This window comes from Spinacia oleracea, chromosome 1 (genome assembly GCF_020520425.1).
Source record: "Spinacia oleracea cultivar Varoflay chromosome 1, BTI_SOV_V1, whole genome shotgun sequence".
In the NCBI taxonomy this organism is placed as follows: domain Eukaryota; kingdom Viridiplantae; phylum Streptophyta; class Magnoliopsida; order Caryophyllales; family Amaranthaceae; genus Spinacia; species Spinacia oleracea.
The window spans coordinates 22722820-22746870 of NC_079487.1; the positions used below are offsets into that span (position 1 = coordinate 22722820).

A 24051-nucleotide genomic window follows, 5' to 3' on the forward strand; every position below is an offset into this window, starting at 1 on the left:
CTAGAACCAAAAAAAAAAATACATAATTTATTTTTTCTTTCAAATATTTTATTATGCCACATTTTATATTTTCAAAACAAATCATATTTATTTAAGTATTTTAAACAAATTCAACCAAACAAATATACACTGTAACAAAAATGCATCCTTTAATTATTTTGATGTCTACTTCTTTTGTACATAAAGTTTGCGAATAATTTTTTTTACATAACATAATTTTAATTTTTTATATATCGTCGCACGCATCGCGTGCATATAAGATTAGTACTCCAGTTTTTGAGTGGAAGAAGGTTTTATAAGAATAAGGGCAATTTAGGGAAAATATAATTTAAGTGATATTTAATTATTCTGCATCTAGGTAAAATACTACCTGTATTTAGTAGCTTCCTAAATTTATTGTACACATTGTGCGCGCAATTTTTTTACATTTTGTTATTTGATTTCACAAATTCTTATTTACAATGGGTGTACGATAAATATTGTACACCAAAGTAAAAGTTAACCCAAAATGCTTAAAAGTTAAGCTTATATATGTAAAAGTTATCTATTTTTAAGTGATAAATTTTTTCATTTTAGTAAAACTTATTTCTTCAAAATCACTAATAATGTATAAAATTAATCATTTAACCATTTAAAATATTTATCTATCAATTTTTTTTTACTAATATAAAAGTTAATCAAAACTAGGTTAAAGTTACAAAGAAAAGGGTTAAAGTTATCTTGGTGTACAATAAATTTATTGTACACCTTGTGCGCGCAAGACCTTTTGATTTTATTTTTGTGTTTTAATCCAGTGCACCGTGCTCATCCGCCCGTTGTTCGGTTTGGGCATCCTCTGATCCTAACCCTGACATGTATATTTCCTTCAACTCCAGATATCCCCGCGAAAATGGATTTTCCTTCTCTCGCCTTCACCACCAAACACTACCACTACTCCTCTTCAGCCACCTTCACTTTATCTCTCCTCGCTGGAGAATCTCACACCCGCTTTTCTCTCTCTTCCCACAACTCCTCCGACCCACCTTCCAATTCCTCTTCTCAAATTCCCGGCAATCTCCGCCGCCCTAAAACCTTCAAAACCACCACCTCTATACCCCCTTCCCCACCTCCTCCTAAAGCCCCTTTAAACCCTCTCAAATCCCTCCGTTTTCCTCCAAATGACCCCTCCTCATCTCATCATAATCTCACTAACAAGCTCCGCCTTACCAGCAAAATCTCTCCTCCGCCGCCACCACCACCGCCTCTGCCACCTTCTCCTCCCCCGAACGACGTCGTTTTGGGGAATGTAACTGATGATGATGATAATAAAGAGGAAGAAGGAGGAGAAAAGAAGGTTACTGGGAAGGTGGAATTTCGGCAAGAGGGTAAGATTTTTGTGGGGAATTTACCATTGTGGATTAAGAAACCCGAGGTCAGCGAGTTTTTTCGACAGTTCGGGCCGATTAAGAGTGTGATTTTGATTAGAGGGCATGAAGATTTGGAGAGGAATATGGGGTTTGGGTTTGTGATATTTGGTGGACCAATGGCGGAAAAATCAGCGTTCAAAGCTGTGGAGTTTGATGGGATGGAATTCCATGGAAGGGTTTTGACTGTGAAATTGGATGATGGCAGGAGGTTGAAGACGATTTCTCAGGAGAGAGAGAGGTGGGTTGAGAGTGGGGAAGCTAGGGAGTACCGGTCGAAATGGCACGAGGAGAGGGATGGTTCCAGGAATGCGTTTCGGAAAGTTGTGGAGTCGCAGCCGGAGAATTGGCAAGCGGTTGTTAGTGCATTCGAGAGGATTAAGAAGGTATAAGTAATTCTTGTGCTTATCGCCAGTTCATGTTTGTAGTGTGTAATTGGTTGGAAAGGGTCGTGGTTTATGTTTTATTCAAACTATGAAGCAAATGTATCAGTGTTAGTTGAAGAAGCATTTGTTTGGTTAGAGAATTTGGATTGATGCAACTGTTTCTGAATTTTTCGGTACTTGGTTTGCCAGAATTCATATTATCCATTGCTCAATTTTCCCTAGCTGTGAAGCTAACATGTAGTTTCTAATTGTGACATGTTACCTATATCTATTTGGGGCTGGATTTATAGGAGCTTAACTGTAGATTTCCATGCGTATTGTAGCCTCTTAATGTTTATTGTAGTTGCATAACTTCTGTCTCATTGAGGGAGGTCAAGGGTTGTATGCTGTCTGTGCCCCATGTCCATGGACCCATCATCCATGAGCAAGGCTTGTGTTAGCTTTAGATTGTAGATAGGTTAGAGGTAAGTTCTCTGGTCCTCCCTTTTGCTTATATTGTAGAAGTGTAGTTTCTCTAAACAAGGCTGGTTTTTTGGAGTTGGTGCTGAAGTTTGGTTGGTTCCCATTTTTTCTAAAAATGCACTTTAATAAAATCGTAAACTAGAAATCGTTCATATACTTATACTTGTAGAAGCCTGTGGGATGTTAGGTAATAATAGATGGGATGGGATGGGATGGGATTTGATGAATAACGTTATGTGCAATGTCCCTTGTGAATGCACAAGGTAATGCATCTCCACACACAAACATTTGATTCCTTCATTAATATTTATTGCTGTTCGTAGCCACATCCTTAGATGGGAATTGGGAATGATTGGTACTGAAAACCATAAAAGAGAAACAAATGTTCTCAAGTGGAGTTGCCAACTTGCCATAGACATTCGCATCATATAGGATGCTATTATCTAAACTTTCCTAAGCTAGGCCTTGCTTCTACTGCTATCTGTTGATTATTACTTGGGTTTATGGTTTTTCACTCTTTTTTTTTCCTCCCCTTAAATTTAGCCATCTAGGAAAGAGTTTGGGCAGATGGTAAAATTTTATGCTAGACGTGGGGACATGCATCGCGCACGTGAAACTTTTGAAAGCATGCGAGCAAGAGGGATTGAGCCAAGTTCACATGTATTTACAAGGTAATATAATATTGGGTAACATTTATTAGTTGAACTCCATCTATGTTTGGAAATTTTTGGATTTTCTTTCTTGTCTCTTAGAACCAAATAAAAAATGAACGGGGACACAAGATTTGGGTGTTTAATCTGCTGTAGATCTGGTCAAATTGTCCAATCAACTTCTACAGTAAACAACTTTTTACTTTGGTGATATTTGGATTCAATAAAAAAAATTGATCCCTTCTGATCGACATTTACTCTTTTAGACTAGTTTTCTTCATTTTCTGGGTCTACTATTTGATATTTGATGCAGAATTTCTCCCCTTGCAGCCTTATTCATGCTTATGCAGTTGGCAGAGACATGGAAGAAGCACTGTCATGTGTGAGGAAGATGAAGCAAGAAGGGATTGAAATGACTTTGGTAACTTACAGCATTCTTGTTGGAGGCTTTGCCAGAGTTGGCAATGTCAAGTTAGTATCTTCTCTGTTAGAATTATACTTTATAGGCCATGAGCAGTCTGCTGTGCTTACTTAAAATTTCTGTGTTTTCTATTTCTCGAAGCTGGGTTTGTGGTATGGACTATCATGCATCTTTAGTTCTGTACTTCTAAAAAGGAATGAGGGTTCCGTCACTATGAATCATTTTTATTTTCCCCTTTTCCTTTTTTTAAAATAACCTGTCTCAAACTTTTCACGGCACTAGTATGGCGTTCTCTCTTATTGGGATCTAAATCTCGAGCCCCAGTGTTATTGTCAATTAACCACTGGTAGACATTGACTTTATGAAATTCATATTGGGTTGTTTTTACTACTATCTGTTGTACTTCCTCCGTTCGAATATTATTACACCATGTATGTTTTGCACATGAATTTAGGTAGTTGGTAAAAGGAAGAGAGAGAAAGAAAAAAATAGAAACTTGCCCATGTGACTGCAAGCATTAAGTAAATCATCAAATATTAAGATGTAAGGGTGAAAACAACTATTTTATTTCCTAAAATGATAATATTGCAATATATGTGAAACTTCCTAAATAGTATTGGAACGAAAGAAGTACAGTAATTTGCAGATGAATGAAATAAATTTCCGATGCGTAACGGATTTTCCTCCGGGGGGGAAATTTCTTACGTTGTATGTGCTTGCTGCTGGAATCTGTTGCAAGAATACCAATAAGCATGGGACAAACTGATTTTATAGAAAAAAATTTGGTTAAAGGAATAAAAGGTTTTTGTCTAGATGATCTTTATATTTCAGCAATTTGCTACACAAACTTTATAATGTGAATTGTGAAATACAAATCATAAGTAATTTAAGTTAGTAGGTGTTTTGTAGTACAATGGTCAAAGAGTTGTTACTTTTGCTGTTTCCTGTGGTAATAATGAGAATATTAAAGCTTTTTCCCGCACCTTATTTTTTGTTGTGTGTGTCAGTTTGTGTTTAACCTTCCCTCCCCATTTTCATTTATCTCTTTGCAATTGTTCTTGAAAATAGTGTATATGAAGTAGAAAATGGCATAGTCAAAAGAATGTTGATGAAATTTATATTTGTCATCCTTTTTTTATGAAAGATGCTCAAAGGTCTTAGTCTTAATCAAGAAGTTGATCTTTGAAAAAAGAGTAGAATAAAAAAGAAAAGCTCCCCTTTTTTTTCAATTAAAACTTAAAATCATAAAAGTGGTTATTGCTTTTTAATGTTTCTGCAGGTGAATATTTATTTCTTCTCCTAGGAGTTAACACTCCGTACTTTGTATAAGGAAGTTAAAGAATCTATTTATTTTAGCTTTTCAGAGAAACCTGTGGTTTCTATTTATCCATTCTAATGATTTGCTTCTCTTTCATAGAAGGAAGATATAGATGAAATCTGATGCAAGTAAATCTATGATAATGTTCTTGGTTATCAAGGTTAAAAAAAGGTGGTTGACGAACATGGAATAATGTCCTGAATAAGAATTTTAGTGAAATGAAATATCTAGCCGTGATGAATTCCTTCTAAGGTTGCAAAACTTGCAATAAGAGTACACTGGACTTTTCCAAGAACCCAATTGCAGCTGGCCCAGTAGATTCCAGAATGCTGTTGTAGAGTCAGTAGATCTCCATTCTCCTATCTGGTTGTGTCTCTAGGTTCTCAATGATTGGCATTCATCTGTTAAGCCAAAGACGAGTTGTATTGAAACCTTAAGGACTGTGCTAGTAAGAAGGGTTTGCTGGTAAAGATTTTCTTGTCTTGAATAGCTTATGTACAAAGATCGGTTCTTTTGACAATTTTATGGTTTCTTAGAAAGAGAATGTATAGAGCTTTAGTAGGGTAAATCTGCTTTAAGTCTAGAAGATATTTTATCCTTTTTAATGTATGTAGCGGGAACATAATGGAAGCAACTCATATTCCAAAAATTTGTGGCTACAGTTATAAGGGTCGATGGTTTTTCTGTACCCTTTATTGTATGCACTACACATAAGACACTTCCCATTTTTCTTCCCTTCAAACTATTGTAGCTGGAGGCGGTATCATACCAAAGGTTGTTAGGATCGGGATCCCACCTGGGATCGATGAGGGGGGTAGGATCTGATTGGTAGGATCGGACCGTAAGATCCTACAAATTTGAGAAATTGAGCGGTCGAAATGATGAAACGTGACTAATACATGTCTTTCTAGTAAAAATAATACCAATAAAACACACTTTTACTTACATAAGACTGATATTAGTGTCATACATAGTTAACACGATTATACGAGTGTTATTTTAAAGCTTACAGTTTCAATAATACAAGGAAAATATGTTTCTAACTTCTAAGCATTATAACTCCAGTACTCATCTAAATAATGTTTCTAATTTTCATCATAACCGAAGTCTCCGTCATCAGCAAAATCGCTAAGTGCCCCCGATGTTCCTGTTCCCCCGACATCTTCACAATCATCACCATAATCACCAAAATAATATTCCTGTTTTTTGGTAGAACTTGCCATATTCTATCACCTGTAATTATACTGTAATAAAAAAAAGGTTCCAACAAATACTGAGCAGGTTGGGTAAATACAGACAGCAAGTCAGCACTAAATATAAACCATATTCAAGCCACTTACTCACTTAGTACTACCAATCTACTACGAACTATCTCAAGAATACAGGTTGGGCGAACAACAGGATACAGGTTGGGCACTAAATACAGGTTCAGCGAACAAACTACCATGTTAATTCATGGAAACAGGCAAAGTGTTAATAATAAATTAAAAGTACGAAGTACTTAAATAACTCAACAATCAGATCTATATTCATGTTAATAAACGTAAAGTATGCAAATCAAATACATAAATCAAATCAATAATCAAATGAAAGTATAAGTACTTAAATAAGTTAAATTAACAGATTATAAGGAATTAAGAATCGAAAATTACCTTAGTTGTTAATTAAATTCGTTCATGAAAAAAAGGAGCTGCTTGATTCATTCAAACAAAGAGGGGAATCCAGAGGATGCTTTGATTCAATTTGAACACAAGATTAATCTTTAATTGAGCTTCCAATGGAGCGTTTAATCGAGAAGAGGAGAAGGGAGAAGCAGAGAAGATGATTCTAGGGCAACAAAGAGAAAGCACGGGGATTTTTCTTTTTGTATTGGGCTTCAAAGAGGTTTGTTCAATTTTGGGCTTCATTTTAAAGGCCAAATACAGGATCGGTAGAATCGGTGGTAGAATCGCGATCCTGAACGATCCCACCGATTCTATCCGATCCTGAACAATCCTATGTACGATCCCACCGCAGATACGATCCCAGCTACGAACCGGATCGGTTTGAAAATTTTGGATTGTACGATCCTACGATCCTACGATCCGGATCGCGATTCTAACAACGTTGATTATACCACAATGCACACATGAAGCCATGAAGGTGTGTGAATGCATATACACACGCTAGAGTTATAGTAAGAGAGGTGAGAAGTCTGTGACTGTACTTGTATCATTGTATTGATTTTGGGAGGTAGGGTTGTGATTGAAGAGGCGGGAGATGTTAAGATTTAATTAAGGGGAGATACAAGTTTACGGTTATGGTTCAGGGAGGGTGGGCTAACATGGCAGGTAATTTAGAGTTGAAATGGAGCCAGACAGGGGTAACACAGAAGAATAACAGGGGTAGAATCAAGGTTTAGACTTTACAGATACAATTATACAAAGGAAGGCAGATAACTAGAGGCCTAGAGGGGGAGGAGATGAGAGAGTCTTTTTAGGATATGGATCGTTTAGGTTGAATGAGCCACTAAGTAGTTTGTGTTCTCTAGTTGTTTCCTGTTTCCTTTCAAGAAGTCAAACTTCATCTCTTTATCTTTATTTCGATAAGTATTTTGGATACCATCAAAGTAGGAAAAGGAACAAATGTAATTTCCTAGTCTGCCTAGTTTGCAGTTTGAATCGTAAATGTAGTATAGGTATGTAGTTCTACCATACAGTGTTGAGGTTTGATAAACAAAAAATTGCATCTCTGCTGGTCTATAGATAGCCTTTTCTCAGGGTTTTTCTATTGGTCCCACTTATAGTGTCTGACTCTTGATATGAGTTGATTTTCACTCTTTGTTTTGGCTCTATCCCTGAACTAGTGTCAAACATCTAATACTTGCTGATGTCTTCTTGGAAGGGCTGCAGATCAATGGTTCAAAGAGGCAAAAGAGAAGCACACAACACTTAATGCAATAGTCTATGGAAATATAATATATGCCTATTGGTTAGTGTTCCTATATTCCTATGACATTCCTGATTTCATTTTGTTTTTATTAAAATATTAGTTGTCCCCCTAAAGCATTACTTCCCATCACACAATGCTCATTTGCTTTATGTTTGCAGTCAAACTTGTAATATGGACCGTGCAGAAGCACTTGTCAGGGAGATGGAAGAACAAGGTATTGATGCTCCAATTGATATATACCACACAATGATGGATGGTTACACCATGATTGGTGATGAAGCAAAATGTCTGATTGTCTTTGAGAGACTGAAGGTATTGCCATTTTGATAAAATGCTAAACTATTGTCCTGTATGATAATATGCTGATGTATGGTTAAGATTCATTCATATTCTGAGTATTTGTTAAATACTAATTATGCTAACCTTTTACTTCTCTTACTTCACGTTCTTATGATGGTTCATGTTAGCCTACCCCAAATCATTTGGAAATAAGGCTTGGTTGTTGTTGTTGTACTAATTATGTCTTGTAATTATGGGTTTGCATTATGCTGTTTTTTCCTTTGATGTTGGATGAAGAGAAGGAAATCTCATGGAGTTTAGACTTTAGGCTTTGGTTTGTGGTTGATTGTATTTGAAGCATAATTTTGGAAGTGAGCCTTAAGCTCACTTAGAGGTTGGAGACATACAACAACAACAACAACAAAGCCTTAGTCCCAAAATGATTTGGGGTCGGCTAACATGAATCGTCGTAGGAGATCGTCATTGCCACCAATAAAACCAGAAAGGAGCAGGAAGTCAAACGAAAAAGCAAGGAAGGGAAGATGGAAGTAATGAAAGTAAGATAAGAGAAAAATAAATATATATAATATAGAAGAAATATTGTAAGAGATAATAAAAAACAAGTAAAGTTTAAAATAAATGAATAAGTAAAATAAGTACATTTCAAAATAGCATGTAAAAATAAAAAATTCAAAAGAATTTTAAAATAAAATAAAAAATAAAATAAGAATAAAAATAAATTAAAAAAGAAAGAAACAGAAACATGAGAGTTGTATAAGTCAAATGAAGTCATCAATATATATTCTCTCCCTCCACGCTGTCCTATCCAACGCCATATTTTCCTCAATCCCAAGAAAGCTCATATCGTGCTTAATCACATTCCTCCAAGTTTTCTTAGGTCTTCTCCTACCCCTTGCAATTCTATCATTTTGCCACCCTTCTATCCTCCTAACCGGGGCTTCACTTGATCTTCTGCTTACATGTCCAAACCATCTTAAACGATTCTCCATCACCTTAAACTCAATCGGTGCAACCCCTACTTTCTTCCTAATAATCTCATTCCTCAAACGATCATTTCTTGTATGCCCACACATCCAACGTAACATGCGCATCTCCGCCACATTCATCTTGGAGACATGTTTTTCAATAATTAAGCCGAGTAATTTTCTTACTTGCTTGGTAGACTTAAAAGAACCAAATTTAATACTACATTTAGGTTTATCCAATTTTAACTTTTTAAGGATTGAAGGTTTCCAATTTTCCATGGCTTTCAAGTGTCTTTGTTGTGGAAAGCAAAGCAAATAAATGATAAAAGCTAGATAATTTGACAATATTTCCTATTGTTGAATCGGCTTTGGACCCATTTGCAAAGTCCAATAATAATGCGGCATTCTGCTGGATACGGGAAAACATTGTTGGTTTCCCTCATGGGTAACTAAGAAAAGTGAAAGTTCTAAGTTAGTCTTTGAGATTATGAATGGAAAAAGTCTCATCAAGTGGATTAGAGTTAGAGAAATGTCTATTTGTCAGAATGTTAACTTTTGATATAGTATTACAAGTACCTTCTTTTACTTTCTTTTCCGAGAGGTAGCTATATATGCTAAATCTATGTTTTTAGAACTTCGACATCCAAGTTGACCTGGTTGTCGGGTGTCGACACGACATGGCACTCTATAGGTGTCCGAGGAAGTGCCGACACCCGTGTCAGGGAATGGATCAGAAATCATTTGCCGGGATCAGAGAAGAAGAGAAAAAGAGAAGAAAAAAAGTCAAACTTTTAGAATCCAAGATGAAGCATAACCGGTGAATAAATTAGTCTTACCGAATGTTGCCCGGATCAAAAAGCTATGAATAACGAAGCTTGTTTAATGGAGCCATGGAGGATAGAAGGGTGAAGGCAGGGAGAGTGAAACAACGTAGGTAGAGGAGAAATAAAAAAATAAACTGAAAAGTTAGATTAACTTAATGTCCTATTTTTATATTTTACTTATATTATATTAAAATAATACGGGGTGAGAATTTTTCCTACAATTTATATGATAGACGTGCCTAAAGAATTAGTCAAGACACTTTTTCGACCATGTCACCATGTTTGCAAATTTTTGAATCGGTCGGACATGACACTTTTTATTTTGAGGGAATCGGACATGACACTTAAATCAGTGTCTAATTGTCTCTTATTTTCTTTATGGTCGAGGGAATGAGTGGGGAAGCTTTCTAAAGAAATGATGAAATGAACCGTTAATATGGTAAATAAATGTTGTTAGTGATGGGTTTATTATGGTCTTCTTTGAAGTTTGAAATAGGTATGTATACCTCTCAAATCCTTCAAATTGTAGACTTCGTGAGTCATTGATTTTTTTTGAATAATACAAGATGCTATAAATTATGATATTAAGAGCATCTCCAATGGTTGTAGGCTTGTAGCTAGAGACTTGCTTGCAATTTTTAGAAATTACAAGCTACTAGCTTGACCATTCTTGAAAAAACTAATATATCAAATGAAATAATATTAAATTTAATTTAATTTAAATATTGATTGACAAATATGACTACATACTAGGATGCTCGGACTCGTTCCACCACCCCGCCGTACCGGTGTTGACACTATACGACGCCGGTGCGGACACGGAATCCGGATCGGACCCGCCAAGTGAAAATCCGACTCGTCAGTTAGGGTTTTGGAAACCCGGATCTGAAAATTGGGGCTTCAAATCAGAAATATAGAGAACGAAAACTGGGGGCTTTTGCTCGCCTGAAAATCCGATCCCAAATTATCACTCGCTTGAGAAATCTAAGGTTTTTGGTCGCCGGAATCTTTCACATTAGTCAGCGGAACCACCATATCCAGACTGAAAGAGGCGTTTTCACTTAGCCTTTCATTTTTTTTAAAATACGAGATTCACGTGGGAAGAGGTGGGGCTTGGGTAGGCAGGGAGAAAAGTCAAATATATTTAAAGGTTTACAGCTGTACATTACAATAATAAAGGACTTTTTTTTTTCCCATAAACCATCTATTTTATTTTAAGTTAAAATAGTAAAGGACTTATCTTTCCCATAAAGTTACTGTAAAATTTTTAACTCTTTTTTCGATTCCTCTGCCATTTAAATGCAAAGTATAATTATTCTGGGATAATAAAAAATAATGACAGGAATAAAATATTTATGAATATTTATATAATAAATAAATTATATCTGCCGTGTCCCAATCCGAATTTTGGACACTTCTAAAACGTGTCCCCGAGTCCTTCATTTTAGAATATTTCGTGTTAGACTCTTGGACCCGTACCCGAGTCGGACACCCATACCCGAGTCCGAGCATCCTAGACTACATAAAATATCAAGTTAGTAGCTAACCACTAGAGTACTAACTAGCTAGAAAGTTAAGTAGATTGAAATATTATGTGGCATGACAAGCTAATTTAGAAATTAGCTTACCGTTGGAGATGCTCTAATTAGAAGATAAGATCCATTACTGCAACATGAGATAGTTCCCTTTTCTGCAGAGTAAATTATGTACATAATTCCTCAATTTCATCTTTATTTTTTGTCGTCCTCCGGTTTTAGGGAAAATTCTATAGGATAGTTGTTAGACCAACGCCGTTATATGGTTCATAATGCTGGAAATTTTCGGAATCATATTAGAAAGATGGGTCTAGCAGAGATGCATATGTTAAGATGATGTCTGGGAACACCTTAGGGATAGAAGTCTGATAGAAGATATAAAAGACGGTTTAATTTGCTGAATATTGAGGATAAGATAAGGGAGAACCAAACTATTTATGGGCATGGGAGATGTAGACTGAAAGATGCACCGGTAAGGAAAATGGATAGTTGGGATTATGAGTGTTTTAGACGAAGTTGAAGAAGGACAAAGATGTCTTTTGGGGGGAGGGGGAGTGAGTTAAGAATGATATGAAGAAATCAAGTTGCTCTTGATAAAATAGGTCTGAGGAAAAGGATCTTTGTCAAAGACCGCTGGAGAAAAGAAAAACCTTCCATATGCTTTTTTGCATAAGATGCATGTTCATTTTGAAATAACGAGTTGAGTTCGTGCTGGCATTGAGAAGTATATTGCTACGTCCCTTCCCTTCTCTTTTTAGAAAAACCCTGATGTTGCTTCTTATTTACCCTAATCTACGTTGCAATATACGAAGTATGTATACAGAGGAAATTCTCACGTATATCTGAAATGTATTTATACAGTATTTTAAGGGTAGTGGAATGTAGACAATTTGGGATGTAACTAAGATATGGGTGATACTGGAGAAAGGGCTGAGAGGCTAGAACGCCTAGAAGTCATGGTCTTCAACCTTGGTTTTACGAAATCTTATACGAAGTATTAGGTATGTTGAACTCAAAGAAATAAAGCTGAACTGGAGGAAACTTTTGCTTAATGGTGGAGGTGGAGCACGGTTGTATTCATGTCGCAGACCTTGCAGTTTCTTATAACTGTTTCCGTTTGAGCATAGGTTTGAATTAGGATATTAGTTTCTATCCTTTGTTGTTACCTTGGTCAGAGATATATTTGAGTGTCTTTTTCTGGAGAAGTGTTGAGAGTACTATGATGGAGGATTTCAATATAGGGTCAGGCAGTCAGCTGCGTTCAGTTACATTGCTTTGATTATTTGGTTATGTGAACTGTGAAGAGACTTTCACGACTTTTCTTTCATCCATTCTATTTTGTACATGGTTCGGGGATTAGTTTGAACCTTCTTCTGCAAATCTAGTTGGATTCAACAATGATCGACCTGCTTTAGGTGATTTTGCTTTTTTTCTCTCCCCCTTTTACTATGTTTACTGCCAGAAAATAATCTTGCTTGCTTGGGTAGAAGATCCTAACTTAACTTGGTTATGAGATCTTTTGGTATTCTGCATCTCAGTCTTGAAGAGCTTTTTGAAATTGAAATCCAACAAGCTATCTCAAGTCTAAGGCTTTTCTTCGTGGTACTGGTTTGAGAGAATAACCAACTAAACAATGTTCAATTGTATGATTTTTATCATGGCATTGTTCCTCTTTTGGAATAGGGCTTTCTCTTTAAACTTTATTGTTTATTCAGAATTACAAATTTCAATTACTTAAGTAATGGGCTATCATTATAACCTCAAGCTTTGGACTCGGCTGCCTCCCTCATTACTCAAAGGAGGCATATGCTATTCCTCATTGTTCGCCCCTCTCCCCCATTCACCTTCCCTCCCCAACAAAAAAAACTTTGTTCAAATTTTCGCAAATTATGAGGTTCACAGCCTCAAATTTGCAAACAGGGTTGGTTAAACTAGTATTAGGACTAGAGACAACTTTCAGGCGCTTGCCTTTTATACGTATATGAATTTTCAGTTCCCATCTTCTGAAAAAGCTGGAATTCACAGTCCAGACTCCAGTACGTCTTGATTGATTGATCAGGGTCTTTATCTAATGCTCACCTAACATTTCCCATATTTTCATGCTAAGATGTAAGTCATAGTTAGGTTCTGAAACTATGAATCTACAAAGATATAGATGAATATGATGCTTTTTTTGGGTGTAGAGAGAGAGAACAATAAAGGGCAAGGCAACAAATGGTGTAGACGAGATTCAATCCCAGGTTTTGGGTACCACTCCCTCAAGACTTTACCAACTAAGTTAGTTGACATCCATAGATGAATATGATGCTAATCTTATTGTTTCAATATTACACATTCATGTTGTAGTGTGTAATAAGAAAAGATTCCAATTTAAGGTTTCAATCACATGCTTCCTTAGAATATGTCGCTTGTACGTTATGCATAAAGTCATCATAGTCATGGCCCGCCGAGGCTGTTTTGATACCTAGTCATGCTTGTCTTCCAATGTTTGTATAACACTACGAATAGAGTAAGGGATTATTATATTGGGAGAATTCTACGAAGACAGTGTTAGAGATTATAATAGAGATGAGAGAGGGGAAAGAATGTAGAAAATTATACTACTATTTCATTCAATCCAATTAATTAAGTTAGACCTTTTATAGGCTCATAAAACATACTACATTACTAGAATGTGGAATAATCCACTAACCTATTATTACCCACTAATAATATTCATGTTCCTAAAATTAAGGACCACTAACACGTAAATTTGAAGCACTAAATCCAACACTCCCCCCGCTTCAAATTTTCACAACCTTCACCTTTGACCTTGACCAAATCATCAGTTCTCAAACTCCATTAAGACTTAAGAACTTGCCTCCTTCTGCATTTGCAGCAAAAATGATTCTATTTTCTCCAACTTGTCAAGTCCGTGAAAATTGTTTTTGCCATAACCATAATAACCTTCTACTACGTATATATCAATCATTTGATGTACTTGTCGTCAAATTTCACATTCTGCTGACACTTCCATTTGTGATGCACGTCTCATCACTTTCACTATTTGTTGATGCACATTATCACCAACGCCATATTTTCGGAGCACCTCTCTGTGTACAAACTTTTAGAGAACTTCTCTTCAGTCTTCACCCATGATGCACATAATCATCATCATCAACATGTTTTTATCCAACCACTCTTGCCATGGTGATTTGCCCATACATTTTTTCACTAAAAAAACGGAAGATGGCCTGCAATGGCGTACTTCTCATTCTCTCTCTCTCCTTTCTATTTTAAGGGATCTAACCCGAAGCTCTAGAATCTAGATACCATGTTGAGATTATAATAGAGATGAGAGAGGGGAATGTAGAAAATTATACGACTACTCATTCAATCCAATTAATTAAGTTAGACCTTTTATAGGCTCATAAAACATACTACATTACTAAATGTGGACTAATCCACTAACCTATTACTACCAACAACAACAACAACAACAATAACAACAATAAAGCCTTAGTCCCAAAATGATTTGGGGTCGGCTAACATGAATCGTCGTAGGAGATCGTCATTGTCACCAATCAAATCAGAAAGGAGCGGGAAGTAAAAAGAAAAAAACAAGGAAGAGAAAGTGAAATTAATGAAAGTAGGATAAGAGAAAAAATGTATATATATATTATAAAAGAAATATTGTAAGAGATAATAAAAATAAGTAAAATTTAAAATAAATGAATAAGTAAAATAAGTACATTTCAAAATAGCATGTGAAAATAAAAAAAAGAGAAAAAAAAAATTAAAAATTTGAAAGAATTTTAAAAATAAAATAAAAGTTAACATAAAAATAAAAATAAAAATAAAGAGAATCAGAAACATTGAAGTTGTGTAAGTCACATGAAGTCATCAATGTATATTCTCTCCCTCCACTCTGTTCTATCCAACGCCATATTTCCCTCAATCCCAAGAAAGCTCATATCGTGCACATTCTCTTCACTATTTGTTGATGCACATTTTTTTTTGGCAATTAATAATAGGATATAATTCCTCCGTTCCAATATCGCACCATTTGTTTTTTACACTATTCACACTACGACTTTGACCATTTTTTGTGATTCGTACGTAAGGAAATTTTAGTCATGTGGGGTCTTGTTATATTCGTATCGATATATATTTCTAAATATTATTTTTTTTATAATTTTTACTTGCATACGATTTGATATATTAAGAGTCAAAATAATGGTTAAATGAGTAAAAGTCAACCATGGTGCGATATTTTCGGAACGGAGGAAGTATTAATAACCAAAGCCTTGAGAAACCTCAAGGGATCGAGCAGTGAGTACAAACTACAAAACACCACCACCAGAAAGAGCTACAACTGAGCAACAGCTCAAACTAGCCACAACAGCAGCTACTAACCATACTCTACTCTTCTTCTGAGATCATCAGAGCATCTACAACATACTCTAAAGAGAATGTCTTTTACAATACTATCAATAGACATCCTAGTCTGTCTAAAAACAACAACATTTCGAGCAAGCCAAATATGGTAAACAGACTCAGGGAAGCACATGACATATAACACAGACAAGCTACTAGTCTTCCTGCTCCTCTTAACAGCTGCATTTAGTTCAGTAGCAAAACCATTCCCTCTTCTAGAAATCCCAATGCTTCTCAAAACTCTCTGCCAAACAAAACAGCAGCAGAGAACACGCAACCAAAGAACAAATGTTCAACAGTCTCCTTCCCGGAATTACAAAGAACACACACATCACTACAAGTGATACCCCAAGCCTGAATTCTGTCAGCAGTGTATAACCTGTTAAGCACAGCTAACCAGGTGATGAAGATACTTTTAGGACTTGCATGATTGTTGCAAATCACTCTCCTCCAAGGAACTTTAGCATAATCACCTTGTAACCCTCTGTAAACTTACTTTACTGATAGAGTATTTTCCATTATGAGTAGAATTGCTCCACCACCAATCTGCTGAATAAAGGTTCTACAACCCAAAATCTTCTTCAAAGCCCAAGAACAAGTATTAGGCACATTACAAGTCAGTGGATCCTGACCTTTCATATAGTATTTGTCTACCCACTGAACCCACAGTTTGTCCTTAAAAGCCAAAGCCCAAAGAAGCTTACCAATAGCAACTTTGTTCCACACAGTAATGTTTTTCATGTTCCAACCACCAGCTGTTTTAGGCAGATACATCTTTTCCCAAGCAACCAAGGCCTTTTTTGAGCTAGCAGTACTTCCAGTCCAGTGAAAGACCCTACAAAAACCTTCAACTTCTTTTATAATCTTTTTAGTTAGAATAAAGATCTGCCACCAAAATGTTTGCATCCCAAACAAGATAGTTTTTATCAATAACAATCTGCGAGCATAGGAAAGAAATTTAGAGGACCAAAGAGTAGCCCTTGCAAGAATCTTTTCCACCAGTGGCTTACATTGATGGTAGTTCAACTTCTTGGAAGACAATGGAACTCCCAGATATCTAAAGGGAAGAATTCCCTCAGGAATAGCAGTAGCACCAAGAATCAGCTGTTTCTCTGATTCTGAAATGCCACCAAAATAGATATTGCTCTTGTTCATATTAGCTTCCAAGCCAGAAGCAGAAGAGAACTTATGAAAAGCAGCAAGGAGCATTTTAACTGAAATCATATCAGCTCTTGCAAATAACAGCAGGTCATCAGCAAACATCAAGTTTGTGATGTTAAGCCTCTCACACCTAGGATGGAAATTAAAATTTGGGGAAGCCTGTAATTGATTCATACATCTAGTCAGATATTCCATCCCAATAGCAAACAAAAAGGGAGAAAGAGGGTCCCCTTGCCTCAATCCTTTCTTAGCCTGAAAAGATTTATTAGGTTTCCCATTAATGAGGATTGAATAGGACACTGTAGTTACACAGGCCATGATCCATCTCCGCCACATTCATCTTGCGCACGTGACAATGTTTCACTGCCCAGCATTCCGTGCCGTATAACAAAGCCAGTCGAATTGTCGTGCGGTAAAATTTTACCTTCAATCTTTGGGGCGCCTGAATCACATAGGAACCCCGTGGCACCTTTCCACTTCAACCAACCTGCTTTGATTCTATGGGCCGCATCGCCATCCTATTCTCCATCCTTTTGGATAATAGATCCTAAATAACGGAACATTTCAGAGCCTTGGACAATTTTCCCATCTAAGGTAATTGCCCCTGTCTCTCTATCTTGGGCTCCACTAAACTTACACTCCATAAATTCATGTTCCTAAAATTAAGTACCACTAACACATTTGAATTTGAAGCACTAAATCCAACAGAGAGGATAGAGAGAGAGAGAGGGGAAGTTTCATATTTTCATTATGTTACTAGGCTTCTGGTTCCTTCTGACTTTCCACCGTGCATGATGTCTCTATGTCTTCTTCATGCTTGATGGAGATAATCTTCTTGAAATATAGCATAGTCTGGAATTCTTGTGATATTTATTCAATGATAAGTCTAATAAGATTAGCTCTTCTTCTGATTTGGAGTTGGATTGCTATCCTATGGAACTTGGAGCATTATTTTAATCTGCTGGACATGCAAATCTGTGTATTTCTACTTTAAATGTTCAAGTGTAACCTTTGACAAATATAGTGATTTTGGACATATATTTGCAGTTTTCTGTTTACTCTTGCAAATTATAAAATTGTGTGAATTTTGTGTCTTCTTTTTTCTCATATCTAATTTCACTGCATGACTACCATCTTCTGATTTGCCTCATATTTTGAGTTTCCAGGAATGTGGCTTTGTACCCTCGGTCTTCACCTATGGGTGTCTATTAAACATGTACACAAAGGTACTTCTAATCCTTCTAACTTCCTCAACTGATTGATTCCTCTCTCTCTCTCTCTCTCTCTCTACTGTTTTCTTGGAGAATTTGTTTGTCAACCATCTAATTAAAATCCATAGTGAGTGTCCGAAGTTCATGAAAAAATATTAATCTCTCAGACCTTGGGAACAGAATGATGTTCATGATGCTTGGTTAGTGGTACAGGGACGGTATTGGAGACAGGTAATTGGTCTGAATAGAATTCTTCTTCTACAACTTGAATCTTACAAGACCTATCTCTAGAATATCAAAGAAGAGGGGATTTCCTTAGTTTAGAACTCTTGTACTTGATCGTGTCACTTATAACATGGAAGCCTTATTCATTTTTCTTCATTATCATCAAGTTTGTATAAACCATCACAACTACCTTTTCTCCTGCAACTAAATGTGCCCCACTGAATTTCATCTCTTTTTATGAGGTTCAGATCTTTCCTAGACGAAGTATTTAATATCCAAAAAAAGAATATAAGGGTTCCTTGTATATCCATTCAAGACTGTTACTGCTTTGAATTTTGACTGTTATTTGTTGTCTTTTTACATGTTTGTGCATATCTTCTTTGTATGACTAGAGTAAGAAACAGCTGTATTTCTGCCTTACAGGGCGTTACTATGTGAAGACAGATTGAACAGTATTTTCTAGTATCGTTGTCAACACTGTATGTTAGTTTTTTTATTGATGCTTGTTGGAATTTGGAGTAAAAGTTCCTTAAAGTTTTTAAATTCTATCAATGGTATTTATTCCCCAATCGTCTCCTCTCACTAAGTTATGCTTCCTTAAGTGTTAACATTGTTCAGGGTACCTATTACTGAAAAATTCATTCTTTTCTTCAGTCTGGAAAAGTTTCCAAGGCCCTTGAAGTTAGCGAAATGATGAAATCTGCTGGGATCAAACATAATATGAAGACCTATTCCATGTTGATCAACGGATTCCTGAGGTTAAAAGATTGGGCCAATGCATTTGCTGTTTTTGAGGATGTTACAAGAGATGGTCTGAAACCTGATGTAGTACTCTACAATAATATAATTCAAGCTTTTTCTGGAATGGGTAACATGGAACGTGCCATTCGCATGGTTGAGCAAATGAAGAAAGAACGGCATAAGCCCACAACGAGGACATTCATGCCCATCATTCATGGCTTTGCGAGAGCTGGAGAAATGAGAAGAGCCCTTGAAGTTTTTAATATGATGCGAAGGAATGGATGTATCCCAACTGTCCACACATTCAATGCATTAATTCTGGGCCTTGTTGAGAAGCGTCAGGTAAAGATAGTTTCTGAAAATATATTTCATGAACACAACTGGTCGCTTTTCCCATTCCACCAGGTACCGTGACTGCTTTTTGTTGTTGGTCCTCCTAAACCCTTATAATCCATCAGTTGAAGGTTTGTTCTGGATGACACTTTGACAGCCCCGTAGTCCAATCTGACTAAGGCCCTATTCTTTTGAACTAAACAGAACAAGAAGAAGTAGAAGCAGAAGAAGAAGCTTTTTTACTGCTCAGAAATCCCCCAACTTGTATATCAAAAACATATTAACATGAGCAATTTTCTACATGTACAAGTAGATCCTGGATGGCGTAACTAAGTTTAGATATTCTCTTCTTGAATTTATAGGCTGAGGCTAGTATGCATGAATCATGATGTCACAAAATGATAAAACTAGTAGGAATAACCACTTAGCAATGCTTTTTCGACCACTGTGAATCCTGTCTTGGTTTCTTTTTTCCATCTTCTGAAGTTTCTTCTGTCAATGGAATTTTTAGTATGTAAGTTTATCTCATGTTACACCTCTCTACATACATTGAGTTGATATAATCTTGTTTGCTTCATTTTAGATGGACAAAGCCGTTGAAATATTAGATGAAATGGCATTAGCGGGGGTGAACCCGAATGAGCACACTTACACGACAATTATGCAAGGTTATGCAGTTCAAGGTGACACTGGAAAAGCTTTTGAATATTTTACGAAAGTGAAAGAGGAGGGACTTCAGCTTGATGTATATGTATATGAAGCATTGCTCAAGGCATGTTGCAAAGCTGGGCGGATGCAAAGTGCTCTGGCAGTCACAAGGGAGATGAGTTCTCGGAATATCCCAAGGAATACATTTGTATTTAACATATTAGTTGACGGGTAATGCTTGATTTCCCGAACTTATATTAATGTGTCATTAATTGTCAATTTGGCAACTTTAATGTGTACTTCGTGCCTTGGTTTTTGCTACCTAGGGCCGGGGGAGTCTAATTCCTCTTTGATACTTTGCTAGCCTCTTGTTTATAGACTGCTATAGTTTCATCTTTATCTTGTTAAACCATGTAGATGGGCTCGAAGAGGAGATGTTTGGGAGGCTGCTGACCTGTTGCAACAAATGAGAGAAGATTGTGTGCAACCTGATATTCATACGTACACATCCTTCATAAATGCGTGCTGCAAGGCTGGAGATATGACAGTATGTTTATCAGATTTTAGATGACTCATATTTGTCATTCATGGCATCAGAGTTTTGTATTCTGCATCTGTGTCTCTCCTGCTTTCAATTGTGTTGTCCTTTGGAGACTAGCATTTTTGTTTTTGTGTGTGTGTGCCCCCCCCCCCCCTCCTCCTCCCCCCTCTTTGGTCATATTATTCAATTTAGCATATGCTAGTTCTTGTGCTTTTTGACTGTGGAGAGCATGTAAGTCTTGAACTCTGTTCTAACTAATCTCACTCCAAGAGGCATGAGGAACAGCCGTATATTAGGGCGAGGGTACCAGAGCTTACATGTTCTCAGCTTGCAGTAATATGGTTGTTCCTGATTCCCAATGTTTGTGTCATGGAATGATCCGAATTTCAAAAGGTGGGGATCCAGAACTTACATGCCCCTCAACTTCCAGAGTGCATATAAATTAATTAAACATGGTTTTTTCTCATGCCCGGTGGTCATGGTGTGATCAAATATCAAAAGGTTGGATCTTTCTGACGTGCTAATCTTCTAGGAAGTCATTGGGGTCAAAATCTCTTCATTAGATATCTTGCTTGTGTTTTATTTCTTAGCAAAACCTGTCTATGATTATGATATTCTGCTGCTCTTTTCTTTGTGGCTCAGAGAGCGGCAAGAACGATTCAAGAAATGAAAGCAGTTGGAGTGAAACCTAATGTTAAGACTTACACAACATTAATACATGGTTGGGCTCGTGCATCTCTCCCAGAGAAGGCACTGAAATGTTTTGATCAGATGAAATCAGCTGGCTTGAAGCCGGATAAAGCTGTGTATCATTGCCTAATGACGTCATTATTGTCAAGAGCAACTGTAGCAGAAGACTATATATGTTCTGGAATACTGAATATTTCTAGAGAAATGATAGAATCTAGCATAACTGTTGATATGGGTACAGCAGTTCACTGGTCTAGGTGCTTGCGTAAGATTGAGAGAACAGGCGGTGAACTTACAGAAGCTTTACAGAAGACATTCCCACCTGATTGGAACGCATTTAGTAATATTCCTGTTGCATCTCAACCAGATGTTAATGAATCAGAATCAGATGTTGATGGTGTTGATACTTGCTATGAGGGTTTCACGGATAGTGACGATGATGATGAAGTTGATCAATGAACATTGTTATAGTTAGTTGCCTAAAGCATTATGTAGATGACTCAAGCTTGGATTTCTGCCGCTTCATTTACTCACTGATCGACTAGCTGACATATTCCCCCATTCATGGCTCTTCACTTCATATGTAATTATTGATACTTTTTTTTTCGTGGGGCGGGGGAGTGGGTGTCTTGGACTGTATGCTCTGTATCTGTTGAGCGCAGAATCAAGCAATCAGCAATTTTTTTGGTTGTAAGTGAGTTTGCTTGGAAGCCAATCAAGGCTTTCCTGTTAAGTAGTGTTATTCTATAGAGGATTCATTGGGAAAAACTACCCTTTTCTAATTGAAGCTTGTAAATATGTAATTGTATACTACTATGTTAAGTTAAGTATGCGATGCTTCATCTGTTTCTCAATACTTGCATTAGTTCACTTTTGCTAATGTACAATTTTGAACATAGTAACTTAATATATGTAGAAAATTTTCCATTGTAACTAAAAAAGAACGTTTAAAACGAAGTACTATGTAATATTTTTAATTCATGTATGTATTTTCAGCATTTAGGCGCAAATGCAACACATTAGAAGTGTGAGATTCAAGTCGGAAGTAGAACATGCTTAATGAATTGAAACTATAAACAGTATCATAGACATTTGCATAAATGTAATACTACTATTTTTTAGGGGTAATATTATTATTTATATATATTTTTTTCGGAAAGTTAAGATGAATAATACATTAAGAACCCTTTCGCTCGAGGTCACTCCCAAATAATCATTACAGAGAATATAAACAACTACAAACTTTTATATAAGACGGTCTTACACGAAAGACCAACTTGGTGTCATATAAGTTAAGCAATCAAAGTGGTCTTTTGGTAAAGCGGTCTTACACAAAAGTTTCCATAAAACAATTGCGGGCTATAAGGATCTATACACATTTTGTCACTGGTTAGATGTCCAACATTAGCAATCCAGTCGGCTGCTCTATTAGCTTCTCTGAAAATATGTTTGATTTTCCACATGTCGAACGAGAGGAGGAGTCTTTTAATATTGTTGATGATGTTGTGAAGTTTCTAAGAGCAACTCCAATGGTTAAAAAGAGACCTGCTTACAAAAAAACTAAAAACATGTGAGTAGGTAACCCACTATTGATACAACAATGACATAAGCCGCTGTTAAATCCTTGTAGCTATTTCGGGCAGGTATCTCAAAAAAAAGGTAACTCAAATAAATAAATTATTTAATTTAAATATTGTAAGGAGCTACAAGGTATTGTAGCTCACCAATGTGAAAATTTATAACTTAAATCAATTGTAACTAGAAATTTGATGTGTTAAACTTAGGTACACCACCTTGTAGCTCACAATTGGAGTTGCTATAACGGATAGACCAAATTCCTTTATGGCTTGTTTGGTAATTAAAATTTCATTTAAAATTATGGATTTGGCCCAATTCACTTGTTTGGAAGTAGTTGGAATTTGGAATTGGATTTCGGCCAGATCCAAGCCATTAATAAAAAAAAGCTCATTTTGATGAATTTGAAATTCCAACCAAAACCACATCATTTCAATTCCACATTGGGCTGGCTCTCACCTCTCTCTCCTCATGACCTAGTTTTCTTTCATTTTTTTTTTTTTACAGTTTCTCAAAACCTCAAACATCATTTTCTCTTTTCTTTCCCAAACCCACTTTGTAGGGCTGACAATGGGTCGGGTTGGGTCGAAATCAGACTGACCTGTTTATAAACGGGTTGAAATTTTCTCAACCTGAACCCAACCTATTTAAAACGGGTAGAAATTTTCAACCCAAACCAACCTGAAAATAAACGGGTCAACCTGATTTCAACCTGCTGACCCATTTGATAATTTTTTAAGACAATCTGCTTAATATCTCAAACTGTCAAAGTGGCAATATTTGCCATTAATTAATGCCTTGTCATAAGTCACAAGGCTTAATATTATGCATCACCAAATCTGATTAAAGTTTAACACATAACTAAACCAAATCCGACATAAAACTAAATTCAAATACATTACAACACAACAATAATTGTTCAACTAGTTAAATATTGTATCTAAGCATCAATTTGGTTGGAATCTTGAGTTCCTGGTGAAGCAGCTATGGGTGAGGGTGGAATATCATCCACGTTCACAATCACATCAACTTGTTCTTCCACCTTCAACTTCACGATTGTTCCACATACGTCCTCCAATTGAGGCTCCATTTTCACTACAAAAGTAAAGATAATTATAAGATCAGCAACATATTCAATTATTTAGATTAGAGCAGGTTGTACAGTTAGTTAATTATTATAATTGAAGCAAAACAAACATTGTCCGAACACCCAATCACGAAGGCATATAATTGCCTCCACTATAGAAGGCAACAAAGAGCTCCTGTAAGCATCAAACACTTTGCCACAAGTGCTAAAAGCAGATTCAGATGCCAC

At 36.3% G+C, this 24051-nt stretch overlaps 1 protein-coding gene across 1 annotated transcript; it reads left to right on the forward strand.

The window, feature by feature from the left end:
* The first annotated feature begins 810 nt into the window (after window positions 1-810).
* LOC110790839 (pentatricopeptide repeat-containing protein At5g04810, chloroplastic) lies at window positions 811-22015 on the forward strand. Its single transcript, XM_021995604.2, has 10 exons — window positions 811-1789; window positions 2795-2922; window positions 3232-3372; window positions 7524-7610; window positions 7730-7883; window positions 17939-17998; window positions 18863-19291; window positions 19866-20161; window positions 20348-20477; window positions 21114-22015. Exons 1-10 carry the CDS (start codon window positions 890-892, stop codon window positions 21618-21620), a joined length of 2832 nt encoding a protein of 943 aa, XP_021851296.2. The 5' UTR covers window positions 811-889; the 3' UTR covers window positions 21621-22015.
* The last annotated feature ends 2036 nt before the right edge of the window (window positions 22016-24051 follow it).

Excerpts from the sequence above, each read along its gene's own strand:
- LOC110790839 (XM_021995604.2), top strand. The coding sequence starts at position 890 with ATGGATTTTCCTTCTCTCGCCTTCACCACCAAACACTACCACTACTCC. Across the intron at positions 1,790-2,794 it reads CATTCGAGAGGATTAAGAAG|CCATCTAGGAAAGAGTTTGG; the intron begins GTATAAGTAATT and ends CCTTAAATTTAG. Across the intron at positions 17,999-18,862 it reads TATTAAACATGTACACAAAG|TCTGGAAAAGTTTCCAAGGC; the intron begins GTACTTCTAATC and ends TCTTTTCTTCAG.